This window comes from Neofelis nebulosa, chromosome 15 (assembly GCF_028018385.1).
Source record: "Neofelis nebulosa isolate mNeoNeb1 chromosome 15, mNeoNeb1.pri, whole genome shotgun sequence".
Taxonomy (NCBI): domain Eukaryota; kingdom Metazoa; phylum Chordata; class Mammalia; order Carnivora; family Felidae; genus Neofelis; species Neofelis nebulosa.
In genome coordinates, this window is record NC_080796.1 from 38,631,126 (window position 1) to 38,654,018 (window position 22,893).

The 22,893-nt window shown below is 40.1% G+C and overlaps 1 protein-coding gene across 3 annotated transcripts in view; it reads left to right on the forward strand.

Moving 5' to 3' along the window:
• Positions 1-22,893, forward strand: part of KCNH1 (potassium voltage-gated channel subfamily H member 1) — a 390,176-nt gene that overhangs the window by 142,957 nt on the left and 224,326 nt on the right. For all 3 annotated transcript variants that reach the window (XM_058701734.1, XM_058701731.1, XM_058701732.1), the window contains exon 7: positions 1,112-1,541. In XM_058701734.1, the coding sequence (XP_058557717.1) occupies positions 1,112-1,541 (430 nt within the window). The remainder of the gene's footprint in view (positions 1-1,111; positions 1,542-22,893) is intronic.

The window sequence follows — 22,893 nt, forward strand, 5'->3', positions numbered from 1 at the left end:
CTTCCCTCATTGGGATGAGAGAGGCAATTGGATGAGAGAGGCAATTGACTTGTCCAAATTCATATAGCAAGTTAGTGGTTTACTTCAGTCTCAGACCTGTTTTCCAGATTTCTACTCTGGTGTTCTTTCCACTACTGCTTTTCCCTTGGAGAACCACTATTTGGAGACTAGACATGCGCTGCCAGGGTCCACAGGATGATAGGAGGCTTGATCGGGTGAAATTGGAAGCTTCCTTGTAGCTTGGAGATTCCTTGATTGTGTTTGAATATATGGTGTCTGATTGTATAATCCCTGGCCTGATGAGAGTGATGTAGTTTCCAAAAATTTGTAACTCTCCTGAGAAAATAGAATCTTAGCTTTTTATTCTTCTCAATTCTGTCTTTAATACATTTTTATCTTTTTAAAACTGTTTGTTTTTTAAATACATATTTTTTCTAACTGTAAAAGTAACAATTTCAATTTTAGAAATTAAGTATATTTAGATGTAACAAAAATATATACAAATATAACAAAAAATATTCTGTAATTCCATAACTCAACAATGCAGCAGTAACAACTATTAATATCTTACTTTTCTATGTGTGTTCCCTAGCCATTTATTGAATACATAAATACTTGTACACTTATGTACAGTATAATTAGAATGAAATATTATACAATATGAAATAAATATTATACAACTCTTAAAATATTTCATATTACTTAAGATGAAATATTATATAACCCTTAAAATTGTTTTAAAATAGTAGTGGTATGAAATATGCTCATATATATTTGTATACTTATCATAATATAATTAGAATAAAAATCTAATTTTATTTGTCTTGCTTGTCATTTTTTTTTTAATCTGCTTTTTAATGGAAGTAGGAAAAAGCAAATGGAAATTCATATACCTTGGAATAAAATTCAAATTGTATCATGCATAACTGTACAAATATGTATGAGCATTTCTCCATATCATGAATTACATTAAAACATTTTTTAAAGGGTTGCACAATATTTCATCTTGTGGAAATACACCATGCTGAAGGAAACAGCCCAGGCAGGGAGGAGGGAAGGAGTAGTAGTATCTTTAGTTCTTGGCCCTCATGCTCTGCTCCTCTTCTCCCAGGGCATCAGCAGCCTATTCAGCTCACTGAAGGTTGTCCGGCTGCTACGTCTTGGGCGAGTGGCCCGTAAGCTGGACCACTACATTGAATACGGAGCCGCTGTGCTGGTGCTGCTGGTGTGTGTGTTTGGGCTGGCTGCTCACTGGATGGCCTGCATCTGGTACAGCATTGGGGACTACGAGATCTTTGATGAAGACACCAAGACCATCCGCAACAACAGCTGGCTCTACCAACTGGCGATGGACATTGGCACCCCTTACCAGTTCAATGGATCTGGCTCAGGGAAGTGGGAAGGTGGTCCCAGCAAGAATTCCGTCTATATCTCCTCATTGTATTTCACTATGACCAGCCTTACCAGCGTGGGCTTTGGAAACATTGCCCCATCCACAGACATCGAGAAAATCTTTGCAGTGGCCATCATGATGATTGGCTGTAAGTATGACAGTTGCTGGGGCTGGGTGGGGGATGGGCAGGGGACATCCTGTTTCACCATAACTTCTATTGGTTGGAAATAGGGTGATGGCTACAACGCTCACAGGATCAGGGTGTAATGACTTAAAATAAGCCACATTCTGTTCTTTTTTTTTTTTTTTTTGAGATGAGCTTTAACATTTTCCTGATAATTAAAGCATTGCATGTTTGCTGCAAAGATATTTAGAAAATATTAAAGGGCACATGTAGAAAATCGAGACCAATGAAATTCTACTTCTCAGAAATAACTATTACCTAATAAAGTTAGAATGAAATCATCGTATACAACTTGGTAACCTGCTTGCTCATAGAACAGTGAATTGTGAAAAGTCTTTCCACGTCTGTTTAAATACAGCTCTAGGTCTGCACAGTCCCTTATGGTACCAGAGAAAGAATATATGGAAAAAAAGAATGTTAGCTATCTCATTAATTATCTTTTATATTTATTATATGTCGAAATGATATTTTTATATAGGGGGTTAAATAAAATATCCCATTATAATTAATTTCATGTTTCTTTTGGATATTTTTAATGAAAAATTTAATTTAATGCTCCTAGGAATATTTTTAAAATTTTTTTTAAATATGAAATTTATTGTCAAATTGGTTTCCATACAACACACAGTGCTCATCCCAACAGGTGCCCTCTTCAATACCCATCACCCTCCCTCCCCTCCCTCTCACCCCCCCATCAACCCTCAGTTTGTTCTAAGTTTTTAAGAGTCTTTTATGTTTTGGCTCCCTCCCTCTCTAACCTTTTTTTTTCCTTCCCCTCCCCCATGGTCTTCTGTTAAGTTTCTCAGGATCCACATAAGAGTGAAAACATATGGTATCTGTCTTTCTCTGTGTGACTTATATCACTTAGCATAACACTCTCCAGTTCCATCCACGTTGCTACAAAAGGCCATATTTTATTCTTTCTCATTGCCAAGTAGTATCCCATTGTGTATATAAACCACAACTTCTTTATCCATTCATCAGTTGATGGACATTTAGGCTCTTTCCACAATTTGGCTATTGTTGAAAGAGCTGCTATAAACATTGGGATACAAGTGCCCCTGTGCATCAGTACTCCTGTATCCCTTGGGTAAATTCCTAGCAGTGCTATTGCTGGGTCATAGGGTAGATGTATTTTTAATTTTTTGAGGAACCTCCACACTGTTTTCTAGAGCGGCTGCACCAGTTTGTATTCCCACTAACAGTGAAAGAGGGTTCCCGTTTCTCCACATCCTTGCCAGCATCTATAGTCTCCTGATTTGTTCATTTTAGCCACTCTGACTGGCGTGAGGTGGTATCTGAGTGTGGTTTTGATTTGTATTTCCCTGATGAGGAGCGACGTTGAGCATCTTTTCATGTGCCTGTTGGCCATCTGGATGTCTTCCTTGGAAAAGTGTCTATTCATGTCTTCTGCCCATTTCTTCACTGGGTTATTTGTTTTTCAGGTGTGGAGTTTGGTGAGCTCTTTATAGATTTTGGATACTAGCCCCTTGTCCAATATGTCATTTGCAAATATCTTTTCCCATTCCGTTGGTTGCTTTTTAGTTTTGTTGATTGTTTCCTTTGCTGTGCAGAAGCTTTTTATCTTCATGAGGTCCCAATAGTTCATTTTTGCTTTTAATTCCCTTGCCTTTGGGGATGTGTCAAGTAAAAAATTGCTGTGGGTGAGGTCAGAGAGGTTTTTTCTTGCTTTCTCCTCTAGGGTTTTGATGGTTTCCTGTCTCACATTCAGGTCCTTTATCCATTTTGAGTTTGTTTTTGTGAATGGTGTAAGAAAGTGGTCTAGTTTCATCCTTCTGCATGTTGCTGTCCAGTTCTCCCAGCACCATTTGTTAAAGAGACTGTCTTTTTTCCATTGGATATTGTTTTCTGCTTTGTCAAAGATTAGTTGGCTATACTTTTGTGAGTCTAATTCTGGGGTTTCTATTCTATTCCATTGGTCTATGTGTATGTTTTTGTGCCAATACCATGCTGTCTTGATGATTACAGCTTTGTAGTAGAGGCTCAAGTCTGGGATTGTGATGCCTCCTGCTTTGGTCTTCTTCTTCAAAATTACTTTGGCTATTCGGGGCCTCTTGTGGTTCCATACAAATTTTAGGATTGCTTGTTCTAGCTTTGAGAAGAATGCTGGTGCAATTTTGATTGGGATTACATTGAATGTGTAGATAGCTTTGGTTAGTATTGACCTTTTAACAATATTTATTCTTCCAATCCATGAGCACGGAATGTTTTTCCATTTCTTTATATCTTCTTCAATTTCCTTCATAAGTTTTCTATAATTTTCAGCATACAGATCTTTTACATCTTTGGTTAGGTTTATTCCTAGGTATTTTATGCTTCTTGGTGCAATTGTGAATGGGATCAGTTTCTTTATTTGTCTTTCTGTTGCTTCATTATTAGTGTATAAGAATGCAACTGATTTCTGTACATTGATTTTGTATCCTGTGACTTTGCTGAATTCATGTATCAGTCCTAGCAGACTTTTGGTGGAGTCTATCAGGTTTTCCACGTGTAATATCATGTCATCTGCAAAAAGTGAAAGCTTGACTTCATCTTTGCCAATTTTGATGCCTTTGATTTCCTTTTGTTGTCTGCTTGCTGATGGTAGCACTTCCAACACTATGTTAAACAACAGCGGTGAAAGTGGACATCCCTGTCATGTTCCTGATCTCAGGGAGAAAGCTCTCAGTTTTTCCCCATTGAGGATGATATTAGCTGTGGGCTTTTCATAAATGGCTTCTATGATGTGTAAGTATGTTCCTTCTATCCCGACTTTCTCGAGGGTTTTTATTAAGAAAGGATTCTGAATTTTGTCAAATGCTTTTTCTGCATCAATTGACAGGATCATATGGTTCTTATCTTTTCTTTTATTAATGTGATGTATCACACTGATTGATTTGAGAATGTTGAACCAGCCCTGCATCCCAGGAATGAATCCCACTTGATCATGGTGAATAATTCTTTTTATATGCTGTTGAATTCAATTTGCTAGTATCTTATTGAGAATTTTTGCATCCATATTCATCAGGGATATTGGCCTGTAGTTCTCTTTTTTTGCTGGGTCTCTGTCTGGTTTAGGAATCAAAGTAATGCTGGCTTCATAGAATGAGTCTGGAAGTTTTCCTTCCCTTTCTATTTTTTGGAACAGCTTGAGAAGGATAGGTATTATCTCTGCTTTAAATGTCTGGTAGACGGGGCGCCTGGGTGGCGCAGTCGGTTAAGCGTCCGACTTCAGCCAGGTCACGATCTCGCCATCCGTGAGTTCGAGCCCCGCGTCAGGCTCTGGGCTGATGGCTCAGAGCCTGGAGCCTGTTTCCGATTCTGTGTCTCCCTCTCTCTCTGTCCCTCCCCCATTCATGCTGTGTCTCTCTCTGTCCCAAAAATAAATAAACGTTGAAAAAAAAAAATTAAAAAAAAAAAATGTCTGGTAGAACTCCCCTGCGAAGCCATCTGGTCCTGGACTCTTATTTGTTGGGAGATTTTTGATAGCTGATTCCATTTCTTTGCTGGTTATGGGTCTGTTCAAGTTTTCTATTTCTTCCTGTTTGAGTTTTGGAAGAGTGTGGGTGCTTAGGAATTTGTCTATTTCTTCCAGGTTGTCCAGTTTGTTGGCATATAATTTTGATAGTATTCCCTGATAATTGCTTGTTTTTCTCAGGGATTGGTTGTAATAATTCCATTTTCATTCATGATTTTATCTATTTGGGTCATCTCCTTTTACTTTTTGAGAAGCCTGGCTAGAGGTTTATCAATTTTGTTTATTTTTTCAAAAAACCAACTCTTGGTTTCATTGATCTGCTCTACAGTTTTTTTAGATTCTATATTGTTTATTTCTGCTCTGATCTTTATTATTTCTCTTCTTCTGCTGGGTTTGAGGTGTCTTTGCTGTTCTGCTTCTATTTCCTTTAGGCGTACTGTTAGATTTTGTATTTGGGATTTTTCTTGTTTCTGGAGATAGGCCTGGATTGCAGTGTATTTTCCTCTCAGGACTGCCTTTGCTGCATTCCAAAGCATTTGGATTATTGTATTTTCATTTTCATTTGTTTCCATATATTTTTAAATTTCTTCTCTAATTGCCTGGTTGACCCATTCATTCTTTAGTAGGGTGATCTTTAACCTCCATGCTTTTGGAGATTCTCCAGACTTTTTCCTGTGGTTGATTTCAAGCTTCATAGCATTGTGGTCTGAAAGTATGCATGGTATGATCTCAATTCTTTTATACTTATGAAGGGCTGTTTTGTGACCCAGTATGTGATCTATCTTGGAGAATGTTCCATGTGCACTTGAGAAGAAACTATATTGTGTTGCTTTGGGATGCAGAGTTCTAAACATATCTGTCAAGTCCATCTGATCCAATGCATTATTCAGAGCCCTTGTTTCTTTATTGATCCTGTGTCTAGATGATCTATTCATGGCTGTAAGTGGAGTATTAAAGTCCCCTGCAATTACCACATTCTTATCAATAAGGTTGCTTATGTTTGTGATTAATTGTTTTATATATTTGGGGCTCCCGTATTCGGCGCATAGACATTTATCATTGTTAGCTCTTCCTGATGGATAGACCCTGTAATTATTATATAATGTCCTTCTTCATCTCTTGTTACGGCCTTTAATTGAAAGTCTAGTTTGTCTGATATAAGTATGGCTACTCCAGCTTTCTTTTGAGTTCCAGTAGCATGGTAGATAGTTCTCCATCCCCTCACTTTAAATATGAAGGTGTCCTCAGGTCTAAAATGAGTCTCTTGTAGACAGCAAATAGATGGGTCTTGTTTTTTTATCCATTCTGATACCCTATGTCTTTTGGTTGGAGCATTTAGTCCATTTACATTCAGTGTTGTTATAGAAAGATACAGGTTTAGAGTCATTGTGATGTCTGTAGGTTTCAGGCTTGTAGTGATGTCTCTGGTACTTTGTCTCACAGGATCCCCCTTAGGATCTCTTGTAGGGCTGGTTTAGTGGCGATGAATTCCTTCAGTTTTTGTTTGTTTGGGAAGACCTTTATCTCTCCTTCTGTTCTAAATGATAGAATTGCTGGATAAAGGATTCTCGGGTGCATATTTTTTCTGTTCATCACATTGAAGATTTCCTGCCATTCCTTTCTGGCCTGCCAAGTTTCAGCAGATAGATCCATCACTAGTCTTATTGGTCTACCTTCATATGTTAGAGCATGTTTATCCCTAGCTGCTTTCAGAATTTTCTCTTTATTCTTGTATTTTGCCAGTTTCACTATGATATGTTGTGCAGAAGATTGATTCAAGTTATGTCTGAAGGGAGTTCTCTGTGCCTCTTTGATTTCAATGCCTTTTTCCTTCCCCAGATCAGGGGAGGTCTCAGCTATGATTTGTTCAAGTACACCTTCAGCCCCTTTCTCTCTCTCTTCCTCTTCTGGAATTCCTATGATACGGGTATTGTTCCATTTGATTGCATTACTTAGTTTTCTAATTCTCCCCTCATACTCCTGGATTTTTTTATCTCTCTTTTTCTCAGCTTCCTCTTTTCTCCATAATTTTATCTTCTAATTCACCTATTCTCTCCTCTGCCTCTTCAATCCGAGCTGTGGTCACCTCCATTTTATTTTGTACCTCATTTATAGCATTTTTAAGCTCCTCATGACTATTTCTTAGTCCCTTGATCTCTGTAGCAATAGATTCTCTGCTGTCCTCTATACTTTTTTCAAGCCCAGCAATTAATTTTATGACTATTATTCTAAATTCTTGTTCCGTCATATTGCTTAAATTGTTTTTGATCAATTCATTAGCTGTCACTACTTCCTAGAGTTTCTTTTGAGGAGAATTCGTCTGTTTCGTCATTTTGGATAGTCCCTGGGATGGCACAGAACTGCGGGGCACTTCCCCTGTGCTGTCTGGAGTAACTTGTGTTGGTGGGCGGGGCCACAATCAGACCTGATGTCTGTCCCCAGCCCACCACTGGGGCCACAGTCAGACTGGTGTGAACCTTATCTTCCCCTCTCCCAGGGGCAGGACTCACTGTGGAATGGTGTGGCCCCTGTCTGGGCTACTTGCACACTGCCAGGCTTGTGGCACTGCTTTGATGGGATCTGGTGTATTAGCTAGGGTAGGTCCACAAGGTGCACAGGGGCTGGAGGGCCAGGCTTAGCTCGCTTTGCCATCGGTGGTCCCCTGTGGGAGGGGCCCTGCAGCACTGGAAGGGAGGCAGGCAGACCTGTTGGAGGGATGGATCCACAGAAGCACAGTGTTGGGTGTTTGCACCGTGCAAGCAAGTTCGGTACTGGGAACTGGTGCTGGGAAATCCCTTTGGGGTTTCAGTTGGGGGATGGGAGAGGAAGATGGCGCTAGCCAGCACCTTTGCTCCCCGCCAAGCTGAGCTCTATCTTCTGGGGCTCAACACCTCTCCCTCCTGGTGTCCTCTCGCCCTCCCGCTCTCTGAGCAGAGCTGTTGACTTATAACATTCCAGATGTTAAGTCCCACTGGCTGTCAGAACTCACCCCATCTGGCCCCTCCGCTTTTGCAAGCAAGACTCGGGGGCTCTGCCTTGCTGGGCAGGCTGTCCCTCCACCGCCCCGGCTCCCTCCCGCCAGTCCATGTAGCACGCACCACCTCTCCGCCCTTCCTACCCTCTTCCATGGGCCTCTTGTCTATGTTTGGCTCTGGAGAGTCCGTTCTGCTAGTCTTCTGGTGGTTTTCTTGGTTATTTAGGCAGATGTGGGTGGAATATAAGTGATCAGCAGGACGTGGTAAGCCCAGCCGCCGCAAGCCTTCCCAAGCCTCTGGAATACTATTTTTTTTTAAAGTTTATTTATTTGAGAGAGAAAAAGAGACAGAAAACAACTGGGGGTGAGGCAGAGAGAGGGAGAGAGAATCCCAAGCAGGCTCCGTACTGTCAGCACAGAGCCCAAAGCAGGGCTTGACCTTACAAACCATGGGATCATGACCTGAGCCAAAATCAAGATTTGGATGCTCAACTGACTAAGCCGCCCAGGTACCCCAGTGCCATCTTTTATTTAGTTAAAAAAATGTTTCTTGTAATGTTATTTATTTATTTAATTTTTAATTTTTATTTTTATTTTATTTTTTACATTTTTATTTTCTATATTTATTTTTTATATTTATATTATATATATTTATATTATTTATATTATATATAATTATATATATTATATAATTATATATAATTATATATAATTACATAATTATATTATATATAATTATATATATAAATTATATTTACATATTATATTTATTTATTATATTTTATATTTATATTATTTTTATTTATTTTATATTTATTTTTATTTTTATATTTACTTTATATATTTATTTTACATTTTATAATAATTTTATAATATATTTTAATAATATATTTATAATATATTAATAATATATATTAAATATAAATATATACATATGAATAAATATAAATATAAATATAAATAAATAATAATTTAATAATATATTTTAATAATTTTATAATAATTTATAATATATTTTATATTTATTTTATATGTATTTTTATATGTATTTTTATATTTATTATTTATTATATTTTATATTTATATTTTATATATTTTTTATTTATTTTTATTTTTTATATTTATATTTATAATTTTTATTTTTATTTTTTATGGCTACATGTAGCATATAGTGCAACAATGATTTCAGGAGTAGATTCCTTAATGCCCCTTACCCATTTAGCCCATCCCCCTTCCCACAACCCCTCCAGTAACTCTCAGTTTGTTCTCCATATGTATGAGTCTCTTCTGTTTTGTCCCCCTCCCTGTTTTTATATTATTTTTGTTTCCCTTCCCTTATGTTCATCTGTTTTGCCTCTTGAAGTCCTCATATGAGTGAAGTCATAGGATTTTTGTCTTTCTCTGACTAATTTCACTTAGCATAATACTCTCCAGTCCCAACCATGTAGCTGCAAATGGCCAGATTTCATTCTTTTTGATTGCTGAGTGATACTCCATTGTATATATATACCACATCTTCTTTTTTTTTTTTTTTTTTTTTTTTTTTTTTAATTTTTTTTTCAACATTTTTTATTTATTTTTGGGACAGAGAGAGACAGAGCATGAACGGGGGAGGGGCAGAGAGAGAGGGAGACACAGAATCGGAAACAGGCTCCAGGCTCCAAGCCATCAGCCCAGAGCCTGATGCGGGGCTCGAACTCACGGACCGCGAGATCGTGACCTGGCTGAAGTCGGACGCTTAACCGACTGTGCCACCCAGGCGCCCCATACCACATCTTCTTTATCCATTCATCCATCAATGGACATTTGGGCTCTTTCCATACTTGGGCTATTGTTGATAGTACTGCTACAAACATGGGGGTGCATGTGTCCCTTTGAAACAGCACACCTGTACCCTTGGATAAATGCCTAATAGTGCAATTGCTGGCTTGTAGTGTAGTTCTATTTTTAGTTTTTTGAGGAAGCTCCATACTGTTTTCCAGAGTGGCTGCACCAGCTTGCATTGCCACCAACAATGCAAAAGAGATCTTTCTCCGAATCCTCGCCAACATCTGTTGTTGCCTGACTTGTTCATGTTGGCCATTCTGACAGGTGTAAAGTGGTATCTCATTGTGGTTTTGATTTGTATTTCCCTGATGATGAGTGAAGTTGAGCATTTTTTCATGTGTCAGTTGGCCATCTGGATGTCTTCTGTGGAGAAGTGTCTATTCATGTCTTTTGCCCATTTCTTCACTGGATTATTTGTTTTTTGGGTGTTGAGTTTGATAAGTTCTTTATAGATTTTGGATACCAACCCTTTATCTGATATGTCATTTGCAAATATCTTCTCCCATTTGTCAGTTGCCTTTTAGTTTTGCTGATTGTTTCCTTTGCTGTGCAGAAGCTTTTTATTTTGATGAGGTCCCAGTAGTTCATTTTTGCTTTTGTTTCCCTTGCCTCTGGAGACATGTTGAGTAAGAAGTTGCTGCGGCTAAGATCAAAGAGGTTTTTTGCTTGCTTTCTCCTCAAGGATTTTGATAGCTTCCTGTCTTACATTTAGTTCTTTCATCCATTTTGAGTTTCTTTTTGTGTACGGTGTAAGAAAGTGGTCCAGGTTCATTCTTCTGCATGTCGCTGTCCAGTTTTCCCAGCACCACTTGCTGAAGAGACTGTCTTTATTCCATTGGGTATTCTTTCCTGCTTTGTCAAAGATTAGTTGGCCATACGTTTGTGGGTCCATTTCTGGGTTCTCTATTCTGTTCCATTGATCTGAGTGTCTGTTCTTGGGCCTGTACCATACTGTCTTGATGATTACAGCCTTGTAGTATAGTTTGAAGTCTGGGATTATGATGCCTCCTGCCTTGGTTTTCTTTTTCAAGATTTCTTTGGCTATTTGGGGTCTTTTCTGCTTCCATAAAAATTTTAGGATTATTTGTTCTAGCTCTGTGAAGAATGCTGGTGTTATTTTGATAGGGATTGCATTGAATATGTAGATTTCTTTGGGTTGTATCAACATTTTAACAATGTTCTTCCTATCCAGGAGCATGGAATCTTTTTTCATTTTTTTGTGTCTTCTTCAATTTCTTTCGTAAACTTTCTATAGTTTTCAGTGTATAGATTTTTCACCTCTTTGGCTAGATTTGTTCCTAGGTATTCTATGCTTTTTGGTGCAATTGTAAATGGGATCGATTCCTTGATTTCTCTTTCTGTCACTTCATTGTTGGTGTATAGGAATGCAACCGATTTCTGTGTGTTGGTTTTATATCCTGCAACTTTGCTGAATTCATGAATCAATTCTAGCAGTTTTTTGGTGGAATCTTTTGGGTTTTCCTTGTAGAGTAGCATGTCATCTGCGAAGAGTGAAAGTTTGAGCTCCTCCTGGCCAATAGGGGTGCCTTTTATTTCTTTGTGTTGTCTGATTGCAGTGGCTAAGACTTCCAATACTATGTTTAATAACAGTGGTGAGAGTGGACGTCCCTGTCTTGTTCCTGACCTTAGGGGGAAAGCTGTCAGTTTTTCCCCATTGAGGATGATATTAGCATTGGGTCGTTCATATGTGGCTTTTATGATCTCGAGGTATGCTCCTGCTATCCCTACTTTCTTGAGGGTTTTTATCAAGAAACGATGCTACATTTTGTCAAATGCTTTCTCTGCATCTATTGAGAGGATCATATGGTTCTTGTCCTTTCTTTTATTGATGTGATGAATCACGTTAGTTGTTTTGCGTTTATTGAACCAGCCCTGCATCCCAGGTATAAATCCCACTTGGTCGTGGTGAATAATTTTTTTAGTGTATTGTTGGATCAGTGGCTAATATCTTGTTGAGGAGTTTTGCATCCATGTTCATCAGGGAAATTGGTCTATAGTTCTCCTTTTTAGTGGGATCTCTGTCTGGTTTTGGAATCAAGGTAATGCTGGCTTCATAGAAAGACTTTGGACGTTTTCCTTCCATTTCTATTTTTTGGAACAGTTTCAAGAGAATAGGTGTTAACTCTTCCTTAAATGTTTGGTAGAATTCCCCTAGAAATCCATTGTTTTTTGGGAGTTTTTTTTTTCAATATATGAAATTTATTGTCAAATTGGTTTCCATACAACACCCAGTGCTCATCCCAAAAGGTGCCCTCCTCCATACCCATCACCCACCCTCCCCTCCCTCCCACCCCCATCAACCCTCAGTTTGTTCTCAGTTTTTAAGAGTCTCTTATGCTTTGGCTCTCTTCCACTCTAACCTCTTTTTTTTTTTTCCTTCCCCCCCCCCATGGGTTTCTTTTAAGTTTCTCAGGATCCACATAAGAGTGAAAACATATGGTATCTGTCTTTCTCTGTATGGCTTATTTCACTTAGCATAACACTCTCCAGTTCCATCCACGTTGCTACAAAGGACCGTATTTCATTCTTTCTCATTGCCACGTAGTACTCCATTGTGTATATAAACCACAATTTCTTTATCCATTCATCAGTTGATGGACATTTAGGCTCTTTCCATAATTTGGCTATTGTTGAGAGTGCTGCTATAAACATTGGGGTACAAGTGCCCCTAGGCATCAGTACTCCTGTATCCCTTGGATAAATTCCTAGCAGTGCTATTGCTGGGTCATAGGGTAGGTCTATTTTTAATTTTCTGAGGAACCTCCACACTGCTTTCCAGAGCGGCTGCACCAATTTGCATTCCCACCAACAGTGCAAGAGGGTTCCCGTTTCTCCACATCCTCTCCAGCATCTATAGTCTCCTGATGTGTTCATTTTGGTCAGTCTGACTGGCGTGAGGTGATATCTGAATGTGGTTTTGATTTGTATTTTTTGGGGGGAGATTTTTGATTACTAGTTTGTGTTCCTTACTGGTTATGGGTCTGTTCAAATTTCTATTATTTCCTGTTTCAGTTTTGGTAGTGTATGTGTTTCTAGGAATTTCTCCATTTCTTCCAGATTGCCCATTTTATTGGCATATAATTGCTCATTATATTCTTTTATTATTGTTTTTATTTCTTCTGTGTTTGTAGTGATCTCTCCTCTTTCATTCTTGATTTTATTTATTTGGGTCCTTTCCTTTTTCTTTTTGATCAAACTGGCTAGTGGTTTATCAATTTTGTTAATTCTTTCAAAGAATCAGCTTCTGGTTTCATTGATCTGTTCTACTGATTTTTTTGGTTTCGATAGCATTAATTTCTGCTCTCATCTTTATTATTTCCTGTCTTCTGCAGGTTTTGGGTTTTATTTGCTGTTCTTTTTTCAGCTTTTTAAGGCATAAGGTTAGGTTGTTTATCTGAGATCTTTCTTCCTTCTTTAGGAAGGCCGGATTGCTATATACTTTCCTCTTATGACCGCCTTTGCTGTGTCCCAGAGGTTTTGGGTTGTGGTGTTATCATTTTCATTGGCTTCCATATACTTTTTAATTTCCTCTTTAACTTCTTGGTTAGCCCATTCATTCTTTAGTAGGATGTTCTTCAGTCTCCAAGTATTTGTTACCTTTCCAAATTTTTTCTTGTGGATGATTTTAAGTTTCATAGCGTTGTGGTCTGAAAATATGCACAGTATAATCTCAGTCTTTTTTGTACTTACTTAGTGCTGATTTGTGTCCCAGTGTTTGGTCTATTCTAGAGAACTTTCCATGTGCACTGGAGAAGAATGTATATTCTGCTTTAGGATGAAATGTTCTGAATATATCTGTTAAGTCCACCTAGTCCAGTGTGTCATTCAAAGCCATTGTTTCCTTGTTGATTCTTTGATTAGATGATCTGTCTATTGCTTTGGGTGGGGTGTTGAAATCTCCTCCTATTATGTGTTACTATCGATGAGTTTCTTTATGGTTATGCTTAATTGATTTATATATTTGGGTGCTATCACATTTGGGACATAAATGTTTACAATTGTTAGGTCTTCTTGGTGGATAGACCCCTTGATTATGATATAATGCCCTTCTGCATCTATTGATACAGTCTTTATTTTAAAGTCTAGATTGTCTGATGTAAGTATGGCTTCTCTGGCTTTCTTTTGTTGACCATTAGCATGATAGATGGTTCTCCATCCCCTTACGTTCAATCTGAAGGTGCCTTTAGGTCTAAAGTTGGTCTCTTGTAAACAGCATATAGATGGATCTTGTGGGGCGCCTGGGTGGCGCAGTCGGTTAAGCGTCCAACTTCAGCCAGGTCACGATCTCGCGGTCCGTGAGTTCAAGCCCCGCGTCAGGCTCTGGGCTGATGGCTCGGAGCCTGGAGCCTGTTTCCGATTCTGTGTCTCCCTCTCTCTCTGCCCCCCCCCCCGTTCATGCTCTGTCTCTCTCTGTCCCAAAAATAAATAAAAAATGTTGAAAAAAAAAATTTAGATGGATCTTGTTTTGTTATCCATTCTGTTACCCTATGTCTTTTGATTGGAGCATTGAGTCCATTGACATTTAGAGTGAGTACTGAAATATATGAATTTATTGCCATTATGATGCTTGTAGAGTTGGGAGTTTCTGTTGGTATTCTCTGGTCCTTTCTAATCTTTGTTTCTTTTGGTATTAATTAATTAATTAATTAATTAATCTTTTCTCCCCTCAGAGAGTCCCCCTTAAGATTTCTTGCAGGGCTGGTTTAGTGGTCACAAACTCCTTTAATTTTTGTTTGTCTGGGAAACTTTTTATGTCTTCTTCCATTCTGAATGACAGCCTTGCTGGATAAAGAATTCTTGGGTGCATATTTTTCTGATTCAGCACATTGAATATATCCTGCCTTTCCTTTCTGGCCTCCTGTGTTTCTGTGGATAGGTCTGCTGCAAACCTGATCTATCTTCCCTTGTAGGTTAGGGACTTTTTTTTCCCTTGCTGTTTTCATGATTCTCTCCTTGCCTGAGTATTTTCTGAATTTGACTATGATGTGCCTTGTTGATGGTTGGTTTTTGTTGACTCTAATGGGGGTCCTCTGTGCTTCCTGGATTTTGATGCCTGTGTTTTTGCCCAGGTTAGGAGAGTTTTCCACTATGATTTGCTCACACAACCCTTCTACTCCTGTTTGTCTCTCTTCCTCTTCTGGGACCCCTATGATTCTGATGTTGTTCCTTTTTAATGAGTCACTGATTTCTCTAATTCTTAAATCATGCTCCTTTGCCTTAATTTCCCTCTTTTTTTCTGCTTCATTATTCTCCATAAGTTTGTCCTCTATATCGCTGATTCTGTGTTCTGCCTCATCCATCCTTGCCGCCGTGGCATCTATCCGTGATTGCAGCTTAGTTTTAGCATTTTTTATTTCATCCCAACTAGTATTTACTTCTTTTATCTCCGCAGAAAAGGATTCTAGTCTATTTTCGACTCCAGCTAGTATTCTTACTATTGTGATTCTAAATTCTGTTTCAGACATCTTGCTTGTATCTGTGTTGGTTAAGTCCCTGGCTGTTGTTTCTTCGTGCTCTTTCTTTTGGGATGAGTTCCTTCTTTTCATCATTGTGAAGGGAGAAAAGGAATTAATGAGGTAGAAAAATTAAAATAAAAAAATTAAAATAAAAAAATATTAAAATTAAAAAGTTAAACACACACACACACACACACACACACAAAATTGAATAAATGATGCTAGATCCTAGGTATGTTTTGGTCTGGGTGTTGAAAGTGGTTTGATAGATTAGAGAAAAAAAGGGTAAAAAAAGGAAATCGTTTGAGAATTTGAAAAAAATGAATACACTGAAGTAGACTAAAATGAAATGATGGAAGTAAAACAGAATTTGAAAAAAATTTACACAAAATTGAAGAATATAGTAGAAAAAAGTAAAAATATTTTTAATAAGAATTAAAAGTAAAAATGAATTCTCTTGCTGTGTTCATGAAAAAGAAATGAAATGAAAAAGAGAAAAAAGAAAAAAGAGGGAATCGTTTGAAAATTTGAAAAAGTGAATACACTGTAGTGGACTAAAATAAAATGATGGAAGTAAAGTAGAATTTGAAAAAACTTACATAAAAGTAAAAAATATAGTAAAAAAATTAAAAATATTTTTGATAAAAATTGAAAATAAAAATGATTTTTTTCTCTTTCTGTATTCATGAAAAAGAAAAGAAGTTAAAAAGAGGAAAAAAAATTGAATAGATGGACCTGCTAAAAGATTTAAATACGACTGAAATTACTTTGTTTTCCCGTAGAAGTCAGACTATGACGTGCTTTTTAGTCCATAAACTATGCCGGCGGTGAGACTTGTGTTCTTGAAGAGCAAGGTTGGCCCAGTTGGGTGGGGATAAGTGTAATGGCTCCGTTCTCCAGTTGATGGCATTGCTAGCCTACTGGGGTGGAGTGTTGTGGCGCTCCTAGGTGCATATGCGCAGGTGTGGAGCAGTGAAAATGGCGTCACCCAGCTATCTAGTCTCTAGTATCGGAACTCTGTTCTCCCCCATCAACAATCGTGCACCCGTCCTCTGTTTCAGCTTTTGTCCACTCCCCACTTTTTCACTGTCCATGACTAAGCCCCAGGAAGTACCTCTGTCCCTAGTTTTGTCTCAGATGTGACTGTTTTTCCCAGCCCCTTACTTCTGAAGGACTGCAGCTTTGAACCGTTCTGCCCCTCTGCAGGAGGGTCTTGGTGTCTCACCAAGCAATGGTCAAATGTCGGCTGCACCCAGGAACACTTGCTGGACCCTGCTGCTGCCGGTGCCCCGAGACTGTGACCAGGTGCCAGCCCACCCCAGAAAAAGTTCATGAGATAGTATAGCAGCAGCGTTTCAGGGATTATGGAAAACCACAACACACATCTGGAACCAGGCTTCACCCTTAACGACCTTGTTCCAACACCAGCAAATGTGGGTGTTCTCTGGGTCTGCTGGGACCAGGGGTCCTCAATAGTTTCTACCAAATGTCCTTACAGCCATGGAACTGCTGCTATTCCCTGTGTGGCCCAGGAACCTCCTGGACCCCACTCTGCTCCTGGGGATTCGCCCTTCCCACCAGAGCACCGCCAGGTATCGAGCTGCAGAGTTGCAGACTCTGTGCTCCCCTTGTTTACAGTTTTAATGGAATTTAAACCCTCCTTTCTTCTTTCTCCCTTTTTAGTTTAGTTCCCTCTAGCTGCTTTTGGGTAGGGGTGCTTTACCCGTATTATCCCTCCCCACCATGTCTTTGTCCTCTCTCCCCCCTCAAAAGCTGTTCCCTGCCCACCGCGGCTCTTCAGTCCCCAAGTTCACCTCTCTGTGCCATGTACCTGCTGAATTCTGTGGTTCAGATTGTGCAGATTGTTGTGTTAATCCTCCAATCAGTTTTCTAGGTGTGCAGGATGGTTTAGTGTTGGTCTGGCTGTATTTCCTGGATGCAAGACACACAAAAAACTTTCATGCTGTTCCTCCATCTTGACTCCCCCCCTATTTTTCATACATTTTTGATATCTGCTTGATGGTTAAGAAATTTCCCAAATCCCCATAAAACCCCATAAAACCCCACAGGTTAGAAAGGCTCCTGTTCAGTTCAGTAGTGATGGGTTATTGGACTACTCGACTGGACCGAAAACCAAAAACAACCCCAGTTCTTGAGGAAGGTGTTTAAATACCTGTCAGTTATCTATTGACCATCACATAGCTGTTGCCAGTGGCTGGTCTGGGAACAGCCTTGGGCTGGAAACAATGAACTGCCTTCACTGAAGGGAGTCTTAGGGGGAAGTAGACCTAACTGGGCTGGGGAAAGCATTATGTATTCAGATGGCTTGCACTAACTTGCCAAGTGTACCCTGTTGGCACTTCCATGACAAATGGCGACATGGGAGAGGACAGTCCTCCCATGAATTGTCAGTGTGGACCGGAGTCTGGTCACACCAGGCAGAGGCTGTTTTGCTTGATGTACTCCTTCCAAGTGGAGTAGACACATTAATTTCTATACCAACCAGGAAACCAGGAAACCCACCAGGGATGCAGCACGTGGGTTTTGTTACCCCAAATGGTCACATGTGCTGCTTGCCCCTTCCTTTTCTGCAACCACCTCATCATGTCTGATGCAGTTCTTCCATACAGGCCCTCTCTGCAAGGCACAGAGCTGGCCTCTGAGTATTTACTGAATGTGTCTAGGGGTAATTGATTTGTGGGAAGTGTGTGCTGATCGAGCTTTTGGGTTTGTGTCTTACTTTAATACGGGTTTTAATAGAGATGATTGCCTGGCCATGGGAAGCAGCATTAAGTATCTGTGGGTGGCTAATTGCTTTAGCTTAATTAGAACTTGAGGTGCTTTCTCATGTCGTATAAAAGGATTTAAGACCTCGGCTCTTCTAAGATTATTTCAGCCTTACTAGTACAAGTTTTCTAGGTAGTGCTTGCAGCGTTTTTGTGAGCTTGGGGGCACCAGGTAAGCAACAAGATGTGCCAGCCATGTTGTGGGCCTAATTTCTGTCTCTAAGAGGGGGAGATGAGACATTTTGTCAAATGAAATACCTCATTATATCAATTACAGAAAATTTGTTAAGAGTGGTCAGTTAGAAAATGGGCCCTGTGTCATGGGCTCGCCAAAGGCTTTCAGATATGAAGAGACTTCATTGCAACTTTTTTCCTGGAAGAAAAGAAAAAAGAAAGCGAAGATAAGCAGTTTGTGTTTCCAAAATTGTTCTTTTAGGAAAAGCGTAATTTCCTGGGTATAGTCTCTGAGGGAAACCTCAATTATTATCACCTCTTTTCTTTCCCTTACCTTTTCAGAGTTTTACGATCTTCCCATTTCTTTTTTTAAGAAGTGTAATAATATACAGGTAGTCACCTCTGCATTATGCAACCACGTGTGATGTTTAAGTAGGCAAGTCTACTTAACTGTAATCCTATTTCCGGAACACTCGTTATTTGCCAGGTGCTGTGATAAGTGCTCCATCCGTGATTTCTCCTGCTCGTAACAACTTTGTACTTTAGAGATTATTATCTCCATCTTGTATGGAATGAACTCAGAAAAGGTAACTTCTTGGGTCACCTGGGTGGCTCAGTTGGGTAAGTGTCCGACTTTGGCTCAGGTCATGATCTCATGGTTTGTGGGTTCGAGCCCTGCATCGGGCTGTGTGCTGATAGCTCAGAGCCTGGAGTGTGTGCAATGGACTCTGTGTCTCCCTCTCTCTCTGCCCCTCCCCCACTAATGCTCTGTCTCTCTGTCTCTTTCTTTCTCAAAAATAAATAAACATTAAAAAAATTAACAAGAAAAAAGAAAAGGTAACTTCTTTCCCCAGAACATGGGGCTGGTAAGCAGGAGAGACAGGATTTGGATCCAAGCCCCTCTGAATTAAATGCTAGGTTCTTCCCATGGAGGCCACCTGTGGTCGTGTGGGCTGAGAACACAGACCAGCACAGCAACGCCTTGAAAATTCTCTCCATAAATTTTAACAGGTCAACAGTTTCTGCAGTGGAAAGTTTTTGTATGCTTGTTGTTGTTTTAATTTAAGAACAAGATTACGATACAGACTTGTGGGACCAGGTGCTTTGGAAATCAGCCATTTTTCATCAACCTGTCACTAACAGTTACAGCTGTTCTGCTTTCCATGTGACACGTCTGACAAATTGTGGTGCTAACAGCAAAGCTATTGTGCTCTGTGTAATGTGGTGGTAATTATCCTTGTAAACTCACATTCTGAACAACCTTTGTTCAGGACAACTGCTGATGTCTTCTTGGATTTATGGGCCCTCTTTTACCTTGCTTTGCTGGTGTGCACACATGTGCACACTTTCATCCTTACTGCTGGCTCACAGGATTGGACCGATGCCAGAGCTGGGCTCACTGGTGGTAGGGAACATTGCCCACAGCCTGCATTTGTGCCAAGGGGTCATACCTCTCTCCCTTTCTAGTCACTCTGGCACTCAGGCCCAGCAGTCCCTAAGGAGTAGAGACACAAAAGCCAGTGCACTTTTGAAGTAATGGTTACTTTGTGAATTTTTCCTCTTTGTGTTGAATTTTACATGTGCTGGTAATATTTTTTGGCTATTCTGTGGCATTGTGTTAGCTATAATATAGGTTATCCAGAAGCCTCCTGTTGTGTCTCCTCTCTGCTCTCTGGCACTGAATATCTCATGATAACTTGGCCAGTTCCCCAGAGAATGTCAGCAAAAGTAGGAAAACTATTTTCAAGCTTGCCCACCTTTCTAAATTCTGATGAAAAGTTGTAATAGGAAGAGGTGAAAACTATTGGCTAAAATGAGTTTTTGCATAATACAGTCTAGTTCTATCCATGTTGCAAATGGCAAAATTTCATTTTTTTATCACTACTTTGCTAAATGAACTAAGTCAATCAGAGAAAGACAAATATATGTGGAATTTAAGAAGATCTCAAATACAGAGAAGAAACTGAGGGTTGATGGAAGGGCGGAGGAGAGGGGGGAAATGGGTGATGGGCATTGAGGAGGGCACTTGTTGGGAAGAGCACTGGGTGTTGCATGTAAGCGATGAATCAGGGAATCTACCCCCAAAACCAAGAGCACACTGTATACACCATATGTTAGCCAACTTGACGATAAATTATATTAAAAAAAAAGAAACAAAACAGATGAGCATAGGAGAAGGGAACGAAAAATAAAATATGATAAAAACAGAGAGGGAGGCAAACCCTAAGAGACTCTTAACTATAGAGAACAAACTGAGGGTTGCTGGATGGAGGTGGGTGGGGGATGGGCTAAATGGACGATGAGTGTTGAGGAAGGCACTTGTTGGGATGAGCACTGGGTATCATATGTAAGAAATGAATCATTAGGTTCTACTCCTGAAACCAGTACTACACTGTACGTTAACTAACCTGAATCTAAATAAAAATATAAATAAATGAGTTTGTTTGTGATTAGGCTGTGGATATAGGTGATCTATGATGTCTCACTTCCATTCTGACATCTTGACCTGGACCAGGGGCTAGACCAGCCCCCACCCTGATCTCCCTGACCTCCTCATGTGGGTCTTTGGTCCCTTGCAAAGGCTCACCCTGAGGTGTGGTGAGGCGGCTCCTTACATCTTGCACATCTCCTGTGTGCTGGTGATGCTGAGATGAGCAGAAGGCCACCCTAGCCCTCTGTGTGACACCTGGGAGAGAATGTTCCCATTCAACAGGCATATGCTGAGTGCCTCCCCAACAGACCCGGAGCTGTGTGCTAAGATCTGCGTGCTATGGATGGCACTTGCAGAGAGTCTGAAGGGGGTGGGGGCAGTGGGAAGGACAGAGACAGGTCCCATCCCCCACCAGCCAGGGACGAAGGCCTGGAGATGGAGCCACCACTGTGGGCCAAACCTTGCCCAGGCCTCCCAAGGATCCCACAAAGAAGGCCTGCCAGAAGGAAAGAGTCTCTTTATCTGGGACGTCTCAGGCTAGGGACACGACCCTGTCTTGGGAGCTCTCCAGGGAGAATTTGATGGTGAGGAGACAGTTCCCATTTTCCTAATATGGGCTTTGCACTTTTCTGATTCTCTCCTCATAATGTCATTGCTGTCATCCTGTCATTATAATTAAGCCACATTCATTTCCTTCCTCTCTGATAATGGCAGAGGGTCTAGACATTGTACTCCTACCCCAGACACATTCCACCCCTAAAGCTGAACATCCGTCTCCTACCTCAGCACCGCACACCTGTTTCTTTGGATTCGTTTCTCTCCTGCCTGTCCTCCCCCACCTCAGCTCCTTAAAACCAGAGCAGAATGTCAGTGCTGGAGGGACCCTATAAGTGTCTATTTAGTCCATATCAGCCCTCCTTCTGGTTCTTCTGCTGTGCCAGATCTCGTCCTGGTCATTGTTTTAGTCAAGTCCCCCCTTAGCCCAGGGGATACCCGAGACTAGCTGGCTTCCAGACATCACCTTCTCTCCTGGGGAAGGGACACTAGTAACCTGCACACCTGGACATTTGAGCCCACTACCTCACCCACCTCCAGTAGGCTTTGTGGCTTCCTTTCCGCTTAAATTGTTATTTGCAAGCAAATAGAGACTTTCCCTGCCTCCTTCATGATCTTTTTCAAACATTTCTTGCTTCTTTCCATTTCACTTTTGTTGAATATGCTTTTTTGCATTCTATACCAATAACGTGGTTTTTCAAAAATGATATGGTGCTCCTCTCCCAGGAGGCTGTAAATATACTCTTAGGAGACTTTAAACACATAGTAGACTCTTAATATTTATGGCTTTGTTGATTCTGAACAATCGAGGAGCCTCTAGAGTTTTGGAAGTGGTCTTTAGTGCCATTGGCAAAGCTTTATTAGTTAGGATATGGATTCTGCTGCTGGACAGAGACAGAGAGTACTGGTAGCATCAACAAGGGATATGTTTCCTAAAAGTTTAGGGTTGGTCTGGCTGCTCTGCAACCATTAGAGACCCAGGCTTCTCTGGTGTCTTCAGCACATGCCTTCCATATCTGGATTCCATATGGCTGTTCTGGCTTCAGCCATATGTTCTTTTTCAGAAAGCAGAAAGAAGGGGAAGGGAAAGACTAGAAAGTTGTACCATATTATTTTTGTTCATATCACATCGGCTGGAACTTGGTAACCTGGCCACACCTAGCTGCAAAGGAGGTTGGGAAATGTAGTCTATTCTGGGTGGTCACGTGGTCAGGTGGAAACACAGTAATACAGACAAAGAGAACAGCTGTTGGAGAGCGAAGCAGTGTCTGTCTGCCTCAGCTTTCCTCCCTCTTCTCATCTCCCTTCAGTTGACCCCAGCAAACATTACAGGCACACCCTGTTGGAGCTTCATCCCTGAATAGCTGGTTGAGAGACTTTGGTTCAAGTCCTGGATCAGCTCTGTGCTTTGGGTTGTACCCTTTAATTTCTGTGGATTAGGGGTAAGAGGCTCTCCTTATTATCTCACTTAGTATAAGTGAGAACTAATGACATAATGATGTATGATAGCTCTTCGAAAGAGCTGGAAATTTTACTTTCAGATGTCGGGATTTTATCGTTGTTAGTAATAGCTATTATTTCTTGCTCTTCCCAGTTAATTTTTCTTTCCTATTC